This window comes from Ambystoma mexicanum, chromosome 2q (genome assembly GCF_040938575.1).
Source record: "Ambystoma mexicanum isolate Mex_15411 chromosome 2q, UKY_AmexF1_1, whole genome shotgun sequence".
Classification (NCBI taxonomy): domain Eukaryota; kingdom Metazoa; phylum Chordata; class Amphibia; order Caudata; family Ambystomatidae; genus Ambystoma; species Ambystoma mexicanum.
The window spans coordinates 571,045,811-571,068,268 of NC_090924.1; the positions used below are offsets into that span (position 1 = coordinate 571,045,811).

At 42.6% G+C, this 22,458-nt stretch overlaps 1 protein-coding gene across 1 annotated transcript in view; it reads left to right on the forward strand.

Moving 5' to 3' along the window:
• The window catches only part of VIPR1 (vasoactive intestinal peptide receptor 1), a 1,305,930-nt gene that overhangs the window by 1,171,879 nt on the left and 111,593 nt on the right, over positions 1–22,458 (forward strand). Inside the window, exon 10 of the mRNA XM_069647715.1 lies at positions 3,974–4,065. Coding sequence (XP_069503816.1) covers positions 3,974–4,065 — 92 coding nt within the window. The remainder of the gene's footprint in view (positions 1–3,973; positions 4,066–22,458) is intronic.

Genomic DNA, 22,458 nt, shown 5'->3' on the forward strand with positions numbered 1-22,458 from the left:
GCTAAAGATCACGACCAGTGTACTACATACACATTATATGGGTGACATTTTCACTGGACCTGGCCTCAGACCTGGCCTAGTGGCTACTTTTGATGGCAGCCATGTCCAGGTAATGATAACACTGGCTATGGCTGCAGGCCATGACAGGTGGCTCACGGATCCATTATATGGTTAAATTCACTACTGGGCATTACCTCAGGCAAGCCTGGTTTCTACTTTGAATGGTTTGGGTAATATGGCCAGAGACCAATGGTCCTGTGTGGGGTAAAGTGGCATGTATAGGGGTTTTTGTCAGGGACTGGCCCAAAGCCATGCTCTGGGCATTGGGCCATTGCCAATATTCAGAGGTCATGACCAGTGCCCCATGGACACTATATGTTGCAAATGTGGCAACTGGGCTTGGCTGCACACAAGGCCTAGAGGCTTATGTAGGTGGATTGACTAGGCCTGGGGCATGGCCCAAGTTGAATGACGTGTTCATTTACCTGATTTATCAAAATATTTGAAGTTATAGAATCCTCTCTACTCACCCTTCTTTTGATGTGTTGTCCTCACTTTACATACAGTTACTGTTCATGTGATTAATTATGTACCTTAACTTCCATAAAACAATAGTTTAAGTAAATGATCTTCCTGAATCATTCCCCCAGGCATCTTAATTTCTTGAGTACATACTTGGGCACAAACATACACACACACACACACACACACACGCACACACAGAGCACCACAACAATCATCCATTAACTTAACTTTTAACAAACTCATTTCTTTAGGTATACACACTCACTAGTAAGTATGTGTGGCAAGTGAGTGTGTTAGTATCACAACAATCAACCACCCCCTCACCACTATTAACTTAACTTGCTCTTTGCACTTTACTGGCTCAAAACACCTACATCATCCACATCACAGTCTTATCCCCTGGCCTCACTAATTCATTAGGCTGCCAGTATCTGAGTGGATGATAACGATAACAAACAAAGGGCCTGATTGACAGACCGTTGGCCTATGGGATTGCACCATCATAAAGCGCTTCTGTGAATCAGCCCCAACGAGTATGTGCATTCCAATGCACAGCAGATACAGGTGCAAAGTGTGGGGTAAGCAACAGGGGAAATCATTTGAGAGAAAGTATTAGAATGATGCATAGCTAATCAGCAGAGATAGGAATAGTGAGTGAGATAACGTCATCCTAATACATTACTTCTTATGTTATTATGCAATGCAATGTATGCAATATGTACTGCAATTGAGCATACACTGCATACTTTACGTTTCACAGTAGACCGGTCTGGGACTGTGCATGGTCGGCAGTCATGAATAGAATGGGGTGAGTGACTATTAATCCTCTCCAAACATGTACATTCATGGTCATTTGTGGAAATATGATCTAATTTAGCAAACTTCGCCCCTTCATAATTGCTGCTTCATATATGAATTATTTGCAATCTTGCTGTATTTGTGTAAATACAATAACCGCCAAATCACAAATAACTCATGAATGACAAGTAATTTGTTTGTTTATACTTCGTGCACCACAGTGCTTGCTTTCTGAACCCTGCTTTCCATAGAGCGGTAAAGGGAAATTTAAGCCTGAAAGCACCAATTTTGCTCTGACTGCAGACATGTCACCCATCCCTAGTCACCACCAGGATTGAGAGGTACACGTTCTAAAAAAGGGGGGTTGGCAGTTCCTTTCTGACCAGCAAGAGAGTTCTGATAAGTGCGAGTAAAAGATAGAAATAAAGCCAGGTGGAAGCGAAGTGCGCGAAAGAAGGTCTATTCCTTTCCAGAAAAGAAAACCCGAGTTAGTCTTTCAGAAATGTTTCTGATTCCATTCATATAGAACCAGGATAAACACATATTCAGCTGCGGCTGTAGGTTGCCATGCAAATTATACATGTTTTTCAATGCACAGTGAACTTTGACTGAATTGCGGGAAGGGCAAGACCTATTTCCATGTTTTCATTTCAGTGATGAGTCTGGTAGCTGCATTTTGTATTAAGGGTCATATTTTGTGATCAGTGCGAATGAGCAGAAAATCAAGAGAAAGCATCGTTTCCCTTTTTGTTTTGGACTCCCACATAATCGAGGACATTTTTCAAAGATCCTCTCCACGGTGTGGTTTGTTTCTGACTAGATCCAGGGCCCCTCTGTTCCAGAGCTTGGACATTCCATTTCCCATCTGGCAGGGTGATCTCCACGCATTGTGGCTGATGTTGTTGGGAATGCAAAAAGCAGGACACGTCATTCCTGACCTTTGCTATGCACTTGTGTGCACGGGGGAGATCCCCTCGGATACTCTGCACATGTTCAGCAAAGTTCCCAACAATCCTGGGAGGAGCTGTAGCTTGTGTGCAGTGCACCCGATGCATGCAGTTCAGGGAGTCATCTTCTCCATGTTTAGAGACACATTAGAATGGCGGGAAAGAGCCCGACCTCACAGTTGCATAACTGATCTGTCTCTTTTCCAGGCTTGGTCATTGACATTAGAGTGAGAAACTAAGTATACACAGGGACCCCTGTGTCTGAGGAATTTTGAGCACCATTTAGAGAAGGATATGTGGGGGCAACATCTTTATCTTGTAGATATATGTGTTGGCCTTTACCTACTTTTCACCCACTACAATTTTACCTAATGAGATTTCACCTAATTTATTTAACCGGAAGTATTAGGTAAAGTGGTATATGTGTAATGCATAACAGGTGGGGTGTGGGATAAGGGTATATGTTAGGGTAGGGAAGTGTTAGGGGGGCTGCAGGGAGTTTAAGCTTCAGCTCACTTTCCGTGGGGTGGATGGCAGTTCACATGAAAACACCATTGCCCTTCGCACTGGCATCCCCCTCCCCTGTTGTAGTTGGGCAACCCATTGCATGAGCACTGAGTATACACGGACCATTTCCTTAGCCGATGAGCTACTACAGATACTGGGCAGGCTGTAGGCGATGCAGAGTTGTGATCTGTCTCCCAGTGTATGTTATTTTGGCACATTTAATGTCCACTTAACCCTCATTGTATATTGATATATTCTGGCCATTTCATTTACAGTGTGCACTGTATGAACAGGCTTTGACTTACTAATCGCTCATATGTGAATTACATGATGTACAAGCACTGCAGTGTTCAGTTCAAACCCGGAAACAAGTTTATTATTTTTGACAATGCCAAAATGTCCTCAGGAACATAAGGTCAGGCTACATTGTAACATGTTCTGAAAAAATGTGAATGTTAAAGTTCCTCCATGGATGCATGTTTGTCACCTTCTATTTCAAATGTCAATTCTCAGTTACTCTGTTTCCTTCGCGTATGAAAGATGGCAATGTTTTCGTAATGTTCAAATGTGCTTGTTGCTCTAATGCGTATTAGTCTTTATAGAATGTTACTAATATTTGCTTTTTATGATGAGTCCCTAAATTCTGTGAATTTATGAAATAAATGTTATAATCTTTGCAAGGCTACTTTTGCACAAGGTATGTTCTGTCACATGTGTGCATTTTTTCGTGTTGGTTCTGTCTTCTATGCCCTCGGAACATGTTTAATCCGATTTCAATGTATATTTGTCGTATTTTTAGTGACTCTACAGAACATCGTCTCACACTGAAATCTCTTTTCCTGGCCCGTCATCAATCCGTGGCTCTGCACTGCCGGCCCTTGTGCACAGCTGTATTCTATGGGCTTGACATCATCATACTTGGGATGTATGACACAAAGTCCCAAGCAGGCTGATGTCAGGCCCAAGATGGCTACCAACCTGTCTTGCTACCACGCTCAGAACAATGTGACTGTAGACCATCAACTCAAACGCAAGAACAATATGAAGGCAGGGTGCTCCTGAAATAAATAGAGTGTAACAGCAACTATTTGAAACGCCTGCCTGCTAAATATAACATACAGTGATGATGTTGTTTCTGAGATGAGGTGAACAATCTAACATTCTCTCTCATTCGCTCTTTTTTCTCATGCCTTCAGGTGAACTTCATCCTTTTTATCTGCATAATTCGAATATTGGTTCAAAAATTACATTCACCTGATGTGGGAAGAAATGAAAACAGCCAATATTCGTAAGTCATTTGACTCGCATTTGCAGAGGTTTTAAAAAAAAAAGTGATGTGTCATTTGTGTATTGTTTGTTTGCGTGCAGAAAGGAGCGTGTTAGGAATGATGGAGCTGTATGATAGTCACACAACTGATCCAACGTCATGCATGAGAGGGTGACTACAGCTCTGGTTTCTATTGTCTGGGTTACTATGAGCAGGGACCATATATCTAATAATATTGCTAACACTCTTTGTGTAAGTCATATCTTGATGTGTCTGGGCTATAGAGGCTGCGGATTTCACATATCTTGATCCAATGCATCGGTGGAAAATAAGCCACAACCAAAATAAGAATGAACTAGTAGAGGTGATTGAGGTAGTGGAAATGGTGGCCGAGGCAGGTCTGGTGATGAATAGGTGTATAGAGGGCGCCAGAGAGTGGTGGTTGGGGTTTTGGTGGGGCATTTCTCCAGTTGATGCTAGAGTTGCCAGTGGACAGGTTGATAGTAGTATTGGTCAAACATGTACGTGATTCATGAATAACCGATGGTCCGCTTATTGAATATTTAGTTGAGACGAACACATATTTATGAGTCCCTACAAGCGCCCCCATCCAGCTATGAGCTTACGAGCCTAACCACTCGAGCTCTGCGATTGAAAATGTTAAAAAATATTATTTTGAAGGAAGTGAAAGCTAAGAAGTGATAGATTTCCATGTGTATAGCATGCAGGTCTGCCAAACAAATTGAAAACCATATGTATAGAATGGGCAGACCTTGCTTAATGCTAAAAATAGAAGATATATTGTTTCCCAGGTGAGGCCTGTGATATGGAAGTAAAAAAGAATATTTCTGTCGTGAACACTTCATGTAACAGAAATATATTTGACTATGCTTTTTTCTATTTCTACCCAGACGCGCTTGTTTTTTTCTTCTTCTGCAAAGTTGGGTCTTCAGATTAAAATAGAAAAAAGATGCTAGGCTAACGCACCGTAAATGCCATCTCTTAAGTGGTTAATAGGGTATGTGAATTTTCAGACATGCTATTTATACATTTCTTCTGAAGGCCAACAAATTTCTTCTACTCAACAATATCTGTGGTGAAAAATATATATGTCCCATCCCTTGTGCTTGACCTCTCGTCAGATGCCCCTGGTGCTTATTTATGCTGCAGCTTTGATGTGATTCCTTTGCTATTTGTCATGTGATCCAATATGGCTCAATAATCGTGTGTAAACGATACAAGGGGCCCAAGCGTGACACCTCCTTTTTCTGTGCTGAGTCATCGAGTGAGTGCACAAAATGTTTGAGCACATCTTCCCTTGAACCTCAAGCTATGGGTTCTTTACAGATAATCTCAAATTATCCATTTGGGTGATAGTCCTATTGCCTGGGTTGCCTATTGCAATGCTGTATATTCCAGCCTCCTTGATGCAGTACTGCACACTCTACAGAAGGCTAATCTTCGATCTGAATATAAGAGTATATAGCCACGCGAAGAAGACACTGCAGTGTTTTCCCACCAAACAGCACAATAACACATATAACCTATTTCTGATCTACAAAGCTCTACGTCGTCGGCACCCTTCTACCTCTCGAAAGTATTCACAGCCTACCAGTTAACCAGAAGCAAATGTCTGACTCCCAGTGCATTTGCTTTGGAGATAGTTTTCTCCGCTATCAAGGCTCCGTCCCATCAAAAATCCTCAGTGCTTCATCGTGAACACAAATGTATAAAATCCAGGTGAGCGCTAAGCACACACCTGGTACTCGCAGCACATGGTTCCTAGACGCTCATTCTCATTCTTTTCTTGTCTGTACTTAACTCCTTTGCAGCCCGCTCCCCAATTGTGTTCTTCTAATTTGAACCAGTTTATAGGCATATAGTTATTTGCAAGACAGAACAATACTATAAACTAAGGAATATATGACATGAACCCCTGTACCCCAATCTGCCTTTCCGAATAAATGGAAGAAAATGCCCTACTCTGGGCAATGACCCTTTAATCCTTGATGCCTTGGACACTCAGTAACCGTGCTGCATGCTGATTCTCATAAGATCTCTTTCTGCTGGTGGGATCCCTGCCCTTCTAGGAACCACACAATTCTAGGTTGCTGAAAGCACAAAGTCTGATGTTGCCCAAAAACAACCTGGTGAATCTCTCCATAGTGACGTGTATGTCTTGAATGAGGTAAGATTGGCTATTGGCGGAATCCGTTACACACAACACGCGTGATTGATAACCATTGTAGACATTGATGTTTAAGTGCGGAATGGGATCATAACAGTCACATTTTCCTTTGCAACATTCTCCCCTGGAGTATGACACATCCATGAAAGTGAAGTATTCTTAAGGGAGGAATATCAATGTGGTTCCCATTTACTTCTGTGAGAAGAACACACAATGGGCCTCATTACAACCCAGGCGGTAAGTTCCCTAATTTACCACCATGGTGTAAACTCTGTTTACACCATGGTGGATGGCGGATTTACCGCCCCATTACAAGGTGAGTGGGGCGGTAAATCCCCATTCCCCATTTACCCTTCCCCATTCCCATTTTTGCCCCATAGGGCATAATGGGAGTGGGGAAGGCGCTATTTACGGCACCGTAAATTACGGTGCCGTAATTAGCACCAAGGCGGGTTAGCGCCTTGCATTTCAACGCCTGCTAAAAGCAGGCGTTAAAATGGTAATCAGGTGTTAAGGGTTAACGGCGCCGTTAAACCCTTAACGCCTGGGTTGTAATGAGGCCCAATGACTGTTCAGCAGGCTCTCGAAAAATATATGTTTTGTATGCAATGTTTTAGTAGGGACATTGCAAAGAACACTTCGGCCGGATTCTCTTTTCTTATTCAGATTGTCAGTCAATACACCAATGGTATAAACTGATAGAAAGATTCCAGGGGCTTGTTCACTAAAGGCTGTTAATGCGCTGTGTAATTTATCTTGGATGTTACTTGAATAATCAAACGTGTTTTTAAATGGGTAGAGCATGTTTATCTTTAACCTACTTCTATTTTCATGAATCTCCATGTATCCCTACGGATATGATAGGTTATTTATAACGCACTTAATACACAGAGGTTTCTAAGCGCGGTCCCGGGGATCGAACCTGTGTTGCTCCGTGTCGTCTTGCTTCCAAGGCGAGCATGTTGCCGCTGAGCTATCCTCCCGAGACGATATGGAGAAGCAAGCCTTCTATTTGTCTGAAAGCACTGTGAGATTGTTTAAAATTGCCTATCTTTTCATATAAGGTGACAGTAGCCTAAGGAACCAACCTCGTCAAACCCCCCTACTGTTGCTAACCAGGGTCTCTCTGCCCAAGCAATATGAGACCAATGTTGGCTCTGTCCAACACATGTGAAAAGCCTCCATCACTATTAAAAAGGTGTGTTTATTTTGTTTTGCATGAACTGAACGTTCTACAGTTAGGAAATGAGTGATCTCAGTTATGAGGTTCTGCTTAAAATATCCCGGAATTATAATTCTCTCGTGAAAGCAAAATGAACCATTATTGTCATAATATAATGAAACAGGGAACGGGGTAAAGTGCAGATATATATTAGTTTATTCCATATATGAAGACTCCAAGAAGGTCCAACCAACGGCGATGGGAGCAGTGACCAACTGACAAACTGTCAGAACAAACAGTTGCACACAATGGCATTCCAAAGTCGAATGTTTGCTGTCATTGAGTGCCACACAAGATACAACCATTATATTTTGTATGTATGTGTATCTTTGTGTTGTGTCTAAGTGTCTACGTGGTGTTTCTGTGTGTATATCAATATATATATATGACTCGCTTAATACCGAAGAGGTTTCAAAACACTGACCCAGGATTCAAACCTGTGTTGCTCTGCGTCGTCTTGCTTCCAAGATGAGAGGTGTGTGTGTGTGTGTGTGTGTGTGTGTGTGTGTGTGTGTGTGTGTGTGTGTGTGTGTGTGTGTGTGTGTGTGTGTGTGTGTGTGTGTGTGTGTGTGTGTGTGTGTGTGTGTGTGTGTGTGTGTGTGTGTGTGTGTGTGTGTGTGTGTGTGTGTGTGTGTGTGTGTGTGTGTGTGTGTGTGTGTGTGTGTGTGTGTGTGTGTGTGTGTGTGTGTGTGTGTGTGTGTGTGTGTGTGTGTGTGTGTGTGTGTGTGTGTGTGTGTGTGTGTGTGTACACGCCTGCAGTCAATGCCTACCTCATGATGGGCAAGAGTTGAAAACAGTGAGAGAGGGGTAACTATCAAGCTCTAGATCAGAGAAGCCGTCTCTGCGAGAAAGATTGAATTACAATTTCTTCCTGAACCAAAAATGAATCTTTCAGCGAGTGGCAGGGTGCATTTGGCTCTGACTAGTCCAACAAGGACAGTCTTCTACCTCATTTTGTTAGCTTTATTGATTAAGAAGTATTTAGAAAATACGCTGAGCCACACATATGTGATTGTGTTGTTCCATTCCTTTGGCGATTTATTCCTTTGGTGATTTATTGGTGATTTGTGCGGTACCAGCTGTGATCATAGTCACTTCACGGCACCCCAACATAACCGGGGTGGTACTTAATCTGATCATGTACAGACCATGACACTTTCCAGATCGTTGAAGTGCCAAGAAAGGTAGAAAGGAGACGCAACAACATCATTTAGGTGAACAGGTAGGTTTGTAGAAGTGCAACAAATATAAGTGCAGAAACTGCAGGTATAGTGAAGAAATAAGGGAGTGCAACATCAGACTGATCAGCATAATAAAATATCCTCTGGGAGGGTGCAACTGGTGGGGCAGCTGGTAAAGGATCGAAAGCAACATTCTGGCCATGAAGTGTAGGAGGTAGTAGCAAAGGGCCTCAAGATGGGAATTTAGGAGTTAGATCACTATTGAAGGGTATTTTCATGGGAGTAAGGACATGTGTCTACATATGGGGATGTGGCCACTATCTTTAAAGGGAGCTACACAATAAGATACCCACTAAATAGTTGAACATGAAGAACGTGTGATTCTGCATTTGGTTTGCTGTGGGGAGCGGGAGGGCTGACCCTTGGTTAATAGAGGGGCATATGTGACACAAATAGAAAAAAATATGAAAACAAATATTATGTATGTATGTATGTATATACAGGAGGGACAGTGATCTTTTGATCACAAAAAACATACAATAGATAGGAAATCAGATTTGGGAAGTGTTGAGCTTATTACATAGGGGTGGGATTAAGGGATATTCTGATCAGGTTGCGGAAGGGAGTACATGGAACAGTCACCAAGGCAATACATAAGTAGACATACATAGATTAAGGACAGTGAACATTGGATATTTTTAAGTGCAGGTAGGTGGTATGGCCAGCTGTGCTCGAGATGTGGCCATGATGGGTGAAGTGCTAGAGTGGAGGCAGAGGAAGTGAGGGACAGAGGCAGGTTAGAGGTGAGGGATACATGTTAGCTAGGAGGCAAATGAGAGGTAAGTTAAGAGGGTAACTGAGGCAAGTAGGTAGGCTTTTAGTTTGGTTTTGAACAAATCCATGTGGACTGTTTCACGGATGTATGGGGAAGACAATTCCCTGCAAGTGGAGCAAGAGGAAAGAAGGAGCAGAAGCGATAAAAAACACAGGGAGAGTGAGAAGCCACAAGGTTGGTCGAGGAATCAGAGAGGAGATTACAAAAAGACTTGTAGTGTTGCATAGAGCAGGATAGATACAGTGGTGCCTTACTGTGGATAGATTTGTGAACCAGAAGAAGACATTTAAAGACATTGTCTGCCATCCGGCCCAGTGACACTACGAGGAAGCAGGTGTGAAGTGAGAGAGTTCAAAGAGAGTCCCGGTAGTGAAGTTAATGATCATGTCAAGAGGACAGAAAGCATACTTGGGGAGACCAAGGAGGCTGCTGGAAAAGTAGACTATTTCAGAGAAGACATGAGTGGTTAAGAGATGCTTGGCGGTGTTTAAAGGAAGGAGGTGTCTGATTGTGATGTTCCTGTTTAGGAGGTTAAGGTAACCTGCTGTTCCATTTTATGAGATGATAGTAGAGAAGGTGTGAGAAGGGTAAACAATGAGGATGAGGTTTCTAGCTGAATAAGAGTAGTGGAGAGTGTCAGGTGGGAACTGGATAGGCAGATGAAGAGATGAGAGAGAGCTTTTGGCACAGAAGAAGAGCACCTGTGTTTTGGTAGAGTTTATCATCAGAGAGTGCAAAAACATCCAATATTTAATGGCAGAGAGACAGTTGGACATTTTGATGGAGAGATCAGAGGAGAGTTCAGGAAAAAAAATAATATTTAGGTGTCATCTGCAAACAGTTTGTATCAGAACCCAAAGAAAGAAATAAGTGCCCCAAGAGAAGTGGTGTAAAGTGTAAAGAGGAGCGGACCCAAGACAGAGTCTTGTGGAACACCAACAGTTAGAGGAGTGCGTTTAGAGGTATTATTGCTCTGGGAGACAGACTTTGCAAGTTGAAAGGTAGGAGTCAATCCAGGCAAGGGCTTGATCATGAATCCCAAGAAGAAATAGAGTATTAAGGACATTCGAGTAATCAACAGTGTCAAAGGCAGCAGACCAGTAAAGGAGGATTAGGATAGAGGATAGGTTGGAGTGCTTAGGAGAGAGCAGTTTCCGTGTAGTGACAGGAGCGCAGACCTGATTGTAGGGGGGCCTTGAAGTTTGTGGATGTCTGAGAAATTGTTAATACGATTGAACAGAACCCTTTTGTGCACTTTAAAGTAGTTTGAAAGGAGAGACACAGGAAGAAATTTAGCTGATAGTTCCTGGTCAGCCCTTTGCTTTTTTTTTGGAGAGGGATGAATGTGGCGTTCTTGAAAATAGAGGGAAAGCAAGCAGATTCAAATGATAGGTTGAAGAGTTCAGCGAGGTTAAAGGCAACTTAAGGGGCAATAGGCTTGACTGGCTGAGGAGCAGGAGTGTCTGATGGGGCACGAGAGGGATTAGCCTTCATCAGTAGAGATAGCACTTTGTCAGTATTAGTGTGACTAAAGTGGGAGATAAAGGCAGAGAATGATGGCAGAGTAGGCAGAGTGAAAGATATAGGAGGTGGGAGTGTGAGGAAGGTCAGTAGAGAGTCTATAATTGGGAACATTTCTGCAGCAAAGTATTCAGCTAGGTCATTAGCTGTGAGAGTGGAGTTGATAGTCATAGACTTAGGAGTAGTGAGAAGTGAGTTTAGGGTGACCTGTAGCTGGCGAGGATGGTTGGAGCTAGAGTCAATAAGGGTTAAGTAGGATTCCCTTTTTGCTCTATCAAGAGTGGACTTGAGAGCGTTCTGGGCAGAGAAGTAGAGTTGCAGGTCCTCATGCGTGTGTGTACGTCTCCATTTGCAAAGCAGTCAATGCATCTCTGTGCAGATAGAGTGTATGAATGGGGCGACCCATATCCGAGGATGCTGAAACTTAGGGGCGAAAGTAAGGAGTGGGAAGTGAGAGGAGAATAGGTCACATAGTAGGGATTGGAAGCTGGAGAAGGCAGTGTTGGTGGAAGAGGCATCGGGTGTGTAGGAGGAAAGTGAGAATGGTAGGTCAGAAAGAAAGGGGGGACTGGCAGAGGTTTTTTTTTTACATTTAGTCGACTTTTCTACTTTTATTACACACTTTCATCATCTTTTACACATTATAACAGCACATTTCTGCCACGTCTACTGTGACGTTACATTCATTATCTTACTATGCAAACCTCTAAAATGTAAAACTGGTTAATTAAAGGTCTCTTAACAATGTTATCATTGTCTTGCTTATTAGCATGCCTGACTGTCACTTTTCTCCTACATATCAAACATTACTTGACTCTCTTGTTTCCACCTTACTCAATTAAGTCCAACTCTTTTAGGATTTTGCCTACCTCAATTTTTAACAGTGTCTAATGTCCAGCAATTAATCATTCCCAAATGATTCTGTGGGCCTCATTACACGGTAGGCGGTAACCATGGCGCTATTAGCGCTATGGTTGCCACTGGTATTTTACCGTGTCCGCCTTGGTGAATGGCGGAATTACCGCCCTACTCCAAGGTGAGCGGGGCGGTAATTCCCCATTCACCACGGCACTTCCCCATTCCCATTTTTGCCCCCATAGGGCATGATGGGAATGGGGAACGTGCTAATTATGGTACCGCAAATTGCGGTACTGTAATTAACACCAAGGTCCCTTTGCGGCACCCTAGTTTAACGGCTGGTAAAACCAGCCGTTAAGGTCGGGTCCTGCAAAGGGAACTCGTAGTAAGGTGGTAAGGTTTTACCGGTACCGGTGCCCTTACCGGTACCGGTAAACCCTTTCCGCCTACCGTGTAATGAGGCCCTATATCTAGCCAATCCATGTTATTGACAAAGCAGCCCAATCGAGCTGCTCTTATTTCTCTTTTCCCATGCATGATGTCAACATTTGCTTCAGCGATTGCACTGTAGTATTCCGACAGAGATCACATTCTCGGGCCTGTTGGACTTGATCTCTCACCGCCATGACTTCCTTCGGTTGGACTAAGTTTAGGCAAGCTCTGAGGAAGACCATTCTTTTAAGCGGATCAGGGAACCATGTGAGATATTTCGGGAGGAAATGTTTTGGCTTGTCAAGTTGCGACAACGATTTAAAGATTCTGTATGCTCTCATCTTCCCTATGGTCTTGATCCAATCTGTACGTGCAAATGATTGTTTAATGCTAATTGGGTTGTCTTTTAGGTACGCCAGTGTACGGTCACATGCCTCAAGTAAAGACATCTCATATTATTCCAGTTTATTTAGGAAATAATGTCCTTTGTTTTTTAGTTCTCTTTGTATGTCAGTGTATAAGGAGTTTTCTTCTGACATAATTATGTTCCTATACAGACCGATGATTTTCCAATCGAGCATCGTTTGCAAAGAGGGCAAACCTTGTTGGTATATAAGGATACTGATTGGGTAGCTTGTTGGAAGATAGAGTACATTTTTCCGTAACTTTCCTTGGAGACAATCCCAATTGATCAGCTGTGGATGGTTTCCTATCCATAGATAAGTGCTGGGACTACCTTCGCTCTACAGAAAGTAAGCATGGGCCTTATTGAAAATGTGCAATAGACTGCATACACATTTTTTTTATTTGGGCTTCTAATGAAATTATGTTTAATTCTAGATCTTGTTCATTTGTGGTTTTTGATTGTGTGGCTTGCACTTTAATTCCCAGATAAATAAGTTATTTCTTTGTCTCGATTGATTGATTTTCTGATAGTTTTTTTTTTTTAACACCTTTGTTTTTAAAGGTTAGTATTTGCAACTTTTCTGGATTTAGTATTAGGTTATTTTCATGTGCATACCACTCAAATGCACACAATAGTCATAGTGGACCATGAGGAGTAAAGTCTAGCACATCGTCAGCGTATGCTATCCACTGTATCAATTGATTTCCAATTTTTGGGCTGCTACTACATGTGGAGCTAGTGCTGTTGATAGGTCAGCAAGGTACACATTAAACAGACATGATGTGATGCTGCCTCCCTGTCACAGTCCAATAGTTGTTGGGATTTTACCAGTTAGGCCAATTTAGCCTTAAGCCATATTCGCATCGATGTTTCCATGTAGAGAGATCATATCATTGCTAGGAGGCCTTTTGGAATTCCCCATGCATCCAGTTTTCCCATAGACAATTGTATCAAAAGCACAAGAGAGGTCTAGCCATTCTCCATACAGTGGTTGCCTTTTCTTTCTATAGGATTGCTGTGATAAGATTCACAATATTAATCCATTTAGTGACGTGGATAGCCCTTTGAGAAAACCTGTTTGGATCTTACTTTGAATGTTATTCTAGCTAATCCACTCTTTGAGATTTCTCAGGACCACTGCAGCAAATATCTTCCAACCAACGTCTAATAGTGTAATTGGTCGATAATTTGCAGGTGTTTCTCGTCGCCCTTTCTGTGTATAGTTATTACAATTGCGCTCTTCCAGGATGCTGGGAGAGATTCTTTGTGTATGGCCTATGCAAATAGTGAACTCAGTATTTTGCTCCATAGATCGAGTTCTGACTTTAGAATTGCATTGGTCAGCCCAGTGGCGTCCGCAGCTCTAGAGGATGATGATTTAATGATCCGCTCTTTGATTAGATCTTTTTCAAAATTCAAGTGCCAAGCTGCTGGAGCGTTAGACTCTGGCGGTGTATTGACCACACCTTGATAAATCTCCATGGAGTAGGCCGTCCATATTGATCCAGGATCACATTGCTTTGTATTTCATATTGCTGTCTGTTCATCACATTAATTATTTGCCAGAAGTTACCTGAGTGTTTTGAAAGGAGAATGTTTAACATTATTTCTCCATCTTTCTCTGTATCTCATATGATTGTGGGTTCTTGACCAATTCCTGTATGTGTCCGTAAGGGATTTTTTGGCCTGTAGGTGTGCTGCTGATGGTAACTTCAGAGATTTCAGCATTGAGATTGCTTTCCTTAGGGTTCTATTTTTGTCTGTGACTCTTCATCAAATTCATGTAAATGGATTTTTTGCTTTGAGTGAACAAAGAGCTCTCAGATGTTTAATTTTCCGTAGAACATTTGTAAACTCTTCGGGCGAGCACATTCTCTGAACTTTCTCTTCTGTTGCATTTGACATGATTGTGCAAAGTTTGTTGTTTTGGACTTTCCCACTTTGTTTGTATTTTCTTATTCAGTTTTTAGTGGCATCACCACCATGCTCTTTGTGTATTTATTAGTAGAGTACTGTTGATCATATTTTATTTGGCTGAGAGTTTCTTATGGTCGCTCGTGCCTTCATTTAAGATGTTTAATGAGATACAACGATCATAAAGGTTTCTAGATACAATGTGGAATCTCTCCTTTTATATTTCCGTTCACAATTCTCAGCTCCTGATCCTTTAGGAATTGTGTCTACGTATTTGCATTGAGGATTCAAGTCTCTAGGTATCAGAATGTTGAACTTCTTGTATTTCACATTGATCTTGGACAGTACGTCAGAGAGTGCTTGTTGGAGATCTGTCAAGCTCATACTCCAATACACGTTGATAAGAATCATCTGTTTTATGGTCGTGGTGTTTTTGAATGATATTTTAGCTGCAAGTAGTCCTGTACATTCAGTGTGGCTCTGTTCTAGCAACTTACATACAGGAATATTGACGGCTCTCATTAGGGCGCCTGCTGGGCATCCTTTAGCTATTGCCGTTGCTAGTCGTTCAATAGTTGTGAAATCATCCAGTTTTATTATCCCAAGTAACCATGCTTCTTGAAAATAAATTATTTCATAGCTAATAAAAATATCCTCTTTTGTGGAGTTGCTCAGGAAGGATGTTGATCCTCTTGTATTCCATCCTAATATCCGTAGCTGGGTGACTTCTAGAGAGAATTTGGGTTGTCCCGTAATTTTTTGTATACCAAACTGATTATTTCTGGTACTAGCGACCACATGCAGAGTTTAGGTTCAGCAGGTTGTCTCCCTTGAGTTGGTTGTTCTGTTTGTTTGCTCCCCAATGAGATTGTACTTCGCTTACTGTGCTAACTTTTGCTTGTCTCCATTGATTTTTTGTTTAGACCATCCTGCCCAACTATTGGGTTTGGTGAAATTTCAATCCCCAGCCTTCTAAACTGGGTTGCCTGTGCTAATAAAGCTGCCGCTCCATTTTGTGATTTTAGGCCTACTTCCACTATATGGAAGCAACCGTGATGTGAACATGAAACACATTCTAGTAATAGGTAAAGCAAGTTTTGAGGAAAGGTCAGAGGGTGGAAAAAAGATGGTGGTGGAAACAATTGAGTGATCAGATATGGATGGTGTGACAGTACTGTTAGTGGTTGAGAAAGGGAGGAGATGAATAAGAGATCCAAAAATGTACTCTCTATATAGATAGGTTATGGATAGAGTGGAGAGAGTTGTCACTAAGAAAAGACTGAAGTTCAGATTTCTAAGAAGTGGCTGGAGAGGGAAGGTTAAAATCACATAAGAGTATGAGGTGATGTTTAGTGGAAAGAGAATCAAGGAATTGCCCAGGACCATCAAAGAAAGGGCCAAAGGGACCAGGAGGGCGATAAATGGAGATGATGTGAACTGAGTAAGGCAAAGCAATAATAGAGATGGTGAATTCAAAAGTGGTAGGAGACGATGTGGTATTGGAGATTTGTGAGGCATTGAGGAGGAAAGAGAATGGGTGTTCGCTGCTTCCACCTTTGCCAGTCAGTCATGGAGTGTGAATGAAGGTTTGGAGTTATGTAGGGCCGCAATAGTGGCAATGTCGATGGAGAAATACAGGTTTCAGTGATATCAAGAAGCTCTATGGGAGGAAAGCTGGAGTGAAAGTAGCAAGTGATAGAGGAAGTTTAGTTCCATACAGACTGTGCATTCCAGAATGCAATGTTCACTTGATGAGGTAAGGAAGAGTATAGAAGCTGATTCTCAGAGAACAAGAGGCCTTGTGAATAGGTGTTAGAGGAGGTATGGTTAGCTTGTCAGCTTTGTTGGATGGAGGTGGAAGAGAGATGGAGTAGTGGGAGTTTTGAGTTGCAAATTTTATAATAGGGATAGTAAAGAAGGATGTTTTGGCGTGATTGGAGAAAGTGTAGGAGAGGTGAATAGGAGGAGCAGCAGGTGGAGCAGGAGTGAATGCATTATGGGTGAGTAGCACAGTGTGGAGAGACAGTGCCGTAATTAGGAAGTTAGGGGTACTCACAGGTGCATATGTATGCAAATAGCTGTTTTAGTGGATTGTTGGAGTTTGATTTTAATGTTGTTTGTGTGTGTATGTAAGACATTTGTGTGGCAACCTGTGACAAACAGAGGATAACAAGGAAAACAGAAAGACATAGAGAAGGATAAAGTAGCAACCCTTATCACTGTCTTCCCTTTCCTCTGGATGCCCGGGCGAATGGACGCTGAAAGTACAGTCCTTATATACACAAAGTAACCCAGAAGTAACTTTCTCAGTCACATGAACATTTAGGAGTTCCATATGCAAGGGAGTTGCATAGAAAGTGCATGATAGCGTGGACATAAAAATATGCTTTGATATTATTGTTCTAATCATATTACTTTTTGCTTTGAATATTACCATCAGGCACCTAAATGCTTGTTTATGCACAATGCGTACCTTTATTAGAGGATCTGGATGAGTTACTCAAAGTACTATTCACTGCCAAGTTTGGTTCCCAAATTCCAAAGGGATATAGTCATTTAATCTCAGAAGGGGAATCTCAGGGTGATGTAAATAGCAGAAGGATTGTTATGGTAAGCAATGAATGTGACCCTGTGGTTACCAAAGGCTGCTGATGACACCACATAGTATTTCAAGGTGTCGCCTCTGACTGATGCCCTTTGTCGCAGACTGCCTTGGTTCATTCAAGTAGTATATGCCCGTTCATCCCCTTCTACCTAATCATTCAAAAAGATCATTTATTTTGCTGTATTATTCTCTCAAAAACTCTTCCTCCTACTTCTTTTTCCACTTGGTAATACCATAAATTCATTATTAACTTCCAGTCCCACATTACGTTTTTAAACACTGCTCTCTTTCAATGCGCCCTTTTCTGCAGAATGAAACGTCTTTTAGCCACCTCAAACTACACAATAAGCTGTGAGGTTAGTTGTTATTTGTGAGCTAGCTGTAGAAAACTCGATAATGAGTGTTCATGCTGCCACCTGTTTACTTCTCTTAAATCTAAAATCTACTCTGCCACCTGATTCATGGGACCTGATTTTCAAAGAATTTGAATTGGATAAAATCAGAGATGCCCTGAGCATTTCTGATTTTCCCATACTACCTTGAACCTGATTCACAAAACCTATAACAGGTGCAATGCATAGGTGCCTGAGCATCTTAGAGCTGCACACTTCCAGGTGGGATTGAAAAACATTTGCTCAAGGGGTTCTCAGAAGAGATGCTTCAGGCATCAACAGATTTGCTCCATTTAACCCGACAACATGTTGCTATGTACTTCTGTTAACACATATTTTTAAATCTGAACTTCAATTAATTGCCTCACCATACATCTGAAATGTCGCATGGGTGTGAGTAGTCCATGGACATTCAGTATGTTTCCCGGTGGGTATGCAATACCTCTTTTCACCCAGTCACAAAACCTACTTACATACATTTAGGATTTTGTATACATTGATGTGCTTGGTGTGTGCCTCAAGGGAGCTGCATAGATATTTTGGTGTAGCTAGAGAAAACTCTGTTTTCTCCCTGCAAGGTGTTTGCATACGCTTTGGTCCTCAAAGCAAAACATTTATCAGATTCGGGGTCTTGTTTGCCATTATCAAAAGAATTGTGAGGAACCTTGATTATGGGATGTCATAGTTGCAACCAATTTGGTCTATTAGGCTGCATAAGAAATCTCACACAATATGCCCTGGTATGGTCTTGTGTATATTTCATTTAGGTAAACTATTCTAAAAGTTAAGTACAAACATACAACTACCGATAGTTTATCACAATGTATCATTAAACCTTTTAAAAAGAGAATAAAATAAAGTGATTGATTGATTGATTTGTTATTTATTATGTGCCTATACACAAGTGCAACCAGGCAAGGGAGGGGAAACAAATGGAAAACAATACAAACAATCTTACTAGGCCTAGTGTCATTTAGATTGTGCAAGTGTGCAACAAGAAGTACAGGGGAGCGGGTAGAAAGGTGTGATTCCTCCTTAATTGAATTATCATTGGACCGCAAGAAGAAGGTTTCATTTGGAACTCTACTTAGAGTACAGTCTGACCTAAGTCCCCTGCCATAGAGGTGAACATAAAAACTTCCAAGGAGGAATCAGATCCTCCCCTCATCCATTTCAGATGAACATTTCAAGTGACACACTGTTGGAAAAGACAGCTGCATAGAAACGGGTACATATACGTATTACTCTGCCTACTGGAAGTGGTCGCACCGAAAGTGCTCTCTAGCAAACCATCCGATCTGAGAAGCTGGGGAGTAGGATTTAACTTATCCTCATTGGCCCTTGACAGGGTTTACCAGCACCCCAGTATCAAAGGAAGCAGTCCTCAGCTCACCCTGCACTTTTTACTCAGTGAAATCTGCTGGATGAACCTACTGGAATCATGTGTCAATTGATGCTTTGGCCCATTTGAATCACCTCAGAGCCTACTTCATGCCAATGCTTAAGCTACACTGTCCCACATTCGAGACCGGACAAGTCTTCTAGTATTGCAGACTCAACACTACTTGCCTGGTCACCACCTTCTTTTGGTCTGAGACTGTTGCCAACCCTCAATGGCTGTTGAACCAACACAGGTTGATCCTGCTCAATGCTCAAGCTGAGTGTCCACTTTTTTCTGCATCTGTGACCTGCGGGGTCTTCCAATTCCAACAACTCCACCTTCCCTGCTTGCTTCCCAACTCATTCCATGGTTACTACTACCACTGCTGCACTGTGTTGTTGAACCCCATCAATACAGCTCCCTGACTCAACTTCGACTCCAACTCAAAAGGTTCTTGGACTCCAGGTATAACACTGATAAGCCTGACAGCATTTTATTTTGTACGCTACTCTAGCTTTGTACACTTACGTTTTACCAGGAACGTTTAGATTTCATTCTTACCTGTTTGGATTGTGTACTTTACTTGTAACCTTTTTCTTACACAGACAGGAGAGAGTAGATCTTTTGTCTTTGGTAACCAATTTCCCCTTGCAGAGAGATAAAGCACTCTCACACTACCTATGAGCGAAGGCAAAGCTCTGTTCTTGACTACATTTCCCAGCAGCCCTAGCACTTCATTAACTGAAACATCAGGCACTTCAGCGCCAGTGCTTCAGGGACTAACTGATCTTCGTTGGTCCGTGCCGGACGCGTGGACCATGATGCTCCTGACCGATAGGTTGCTTCTAATTACTTCTTGACTCTGCCACTACCATGGGTCTCCATCTAAACTTAGTGTTACTTTTGGCTGCACCAAACATTGGCCCATGGACACACACATTGACCGCTGACTAGCCACTCATTATCTCCAACTTTCCTTTTGGCCCACTTTGTTTTTTTTTTATTACTTTATTTTTGGAGTTTACACATACAAACATACACATTCGCACCAACCGGGTGCAGTCATAACAGTTTCAACTTACATTCATCACTGCTCAAGTTCCCCCCACCCCTGATGCCAGACTTAACAGTCATTTATTGTTTACTTGTCCTCACTAATTCAGTCTGCCACCTACGGTTTCACTGGGCACTACCGTTCCACACTCTGCGTTTATGTAGCTTGAGTTCGCGAGTTTGAGGTCTCAGCACTATTTAGCAAGTATGCTATGTATGGCCCCCAGATGTCAGGGGGTCGTGCATGCAGTGGTAGGCTCCTTATAAATTCAGTGTCTATGTCTTGACAGTACAGAATGTCTTTTTCCAGGCTTCGAGTGTGGTAACTGGGCCACGGCGCCATGTCATAGTGATCCTCCTTTGTGCCAACACCATGAGAAGGGCTGCTAGTTGATGTGATGCGGGCTGCAGGTGCTTGGTCAACCCTAGGAGGGCTACCAACGGGAGTGGGGACATCTCCTCTCCTAATATGTCGGCTGTTGTTTGTAAAACATTGGTCCAGAATCGGTGTATCTCGGGGCAGTTCCAGGCGAGGTGGAAGAAATCTGCATTTGCTGCATTACATTTTTCGCATTGTGCAGACAGCTCTGGTGTCTGTGTTTTCTGACTGGGGTGTAATAGGTTTGGTGCACGAAGTTGAAGTGTATTTGCTTGAGGCAAGTGTTTATGGCAACATTCTGGATTTGACGAAGGATGTGGGCCCAATCCTCTACAGGTATTGTAGCTTGGATGGCTGTTTCCCATTTTAACTTCACCGGGGATCAATTGTTACCGCGTCTGCTAGTAGGGACTTATATAAAAGTGACACTAGTCTCCCCTCGCCTTTAGCCTAAATTACGTTGTGTAGTATGTCCCATGTCGCTGGATGTTTGGGGAACGATGGGAACAGGGCTTGTAGTGTGTGGCGTAGCCTAAAGTAGAGGAACATGTCAAGTGAGGTAGTGCCTCCCCTATCTTTAGCCATCTGTGGAGCTATAAAAGTGCCTTCAGGGAAGAGGTCTCCAAAGGATTGGATGTTAACTTTGTCTAGCCATACAAGAAATACTTTTTCGGTTATGAGGGGGATGCAGGGGATGAATTTAATTGGCAGTAGGGGAGAGAACCTTATATTTACATCGTACTTCCGTGCAATCTTCTTCCATATTGCATAAGTGGATAGGACTGTGTTCAACGTATTGTGTGGTACCGGGATGTGGCTGATGATGGCAGCTCTCAGCAAGTTGGGGGATGCGAGGGCTCGCTCCACCTGTATGTGCGGGTGGATGAATTGTATCGTATAGCAGTGGCTTAGAAATTGTGCTTGGGCCGCCCAGTAGTATTTCTCTATATCTGGGAGCGCAAGGCCGCCACCTGATGTTGGTAATGTTAATGTTACGTATGCTACCCGTGCTGGTTTCCCCACCCACAATAGTTCCAGAATGAGGCTTTTGACTTTTTGGAAAAAGGATTTTGGAAGGAGCAATGGTATATTTGTAAATAGATAAAGGAGTTTGGGGAGAATAACCATTTTAGTCAGTGAGGTTCTACTCCACAGTGTTAGAGGGAGTGACTTCCATCTGTTCACCCGTTCCTGCAGGGAACTTAGTGTTGTCTCGTAGTTGTCTTTATATATATCACTGTGGCTGAGGGACATGTCGATACCTAGGTATCGGACCTTTGTCCTTTCCCACTTAGAGCCATGATCGTCTGCGAACTTAATGGTGTTCGGAGTCAGCGGGAATATTACTGATTTCGAATGATTGGTTTTGAGGCCAGAGGTATGACTAAACTTAATCACTTCCCGCATTATTGGGTTGAGGTTAGTTTGGGGGTCCCTGACAAATAGCATGACATTGTCAGCATAAAGGGAGACCACTAGTCTGTGGGGTCCTAGCATAAGATCTCTGTGCAATTGGTAGGATCTTAGTCTTGAGGCTAGGGGTTCCATCACTAAGGCAAAGATGAGAGCTGATAGGGGGCAGCCCTGCCTGGTCCCATGTTCTAATTTGATGCTTGGGGATCAAGTGTTCCCCAGGGTAATGTAGGACCGCGGGTCATTGTAAAGCAGAGAGACCAGTTTAATAAAGAAATTCCCCAGCCCCATTTGTCTTAGCGTTGCGAAGATGTAGGGCCATTCGACTGAGTCGAATGCCTTCTCGGCGTTAAGTAGTACGGCTATCGCCTGTTGTGTTGGATCGAGGGCGTCTATAACGCCGAATAACCTTCTGATGCCGTAGTTCGTACTGCGCCCTGGGATAAATCCGGCTTGATCGCCAAGTACCAGTGCTGGCATGAGAGGGAGTAACCGTGAGACTAGAATTTTGGCCAGAATCTTGTTGTCAAGGTTGATCAAGGAAATCGGTCTGTATGATGCGCAGTCTTCTGGAGGTTTACCATCTTTGTGTAGTACTATCACATTGGCTTCGCGCAGTGTGGGTGGGAGGATG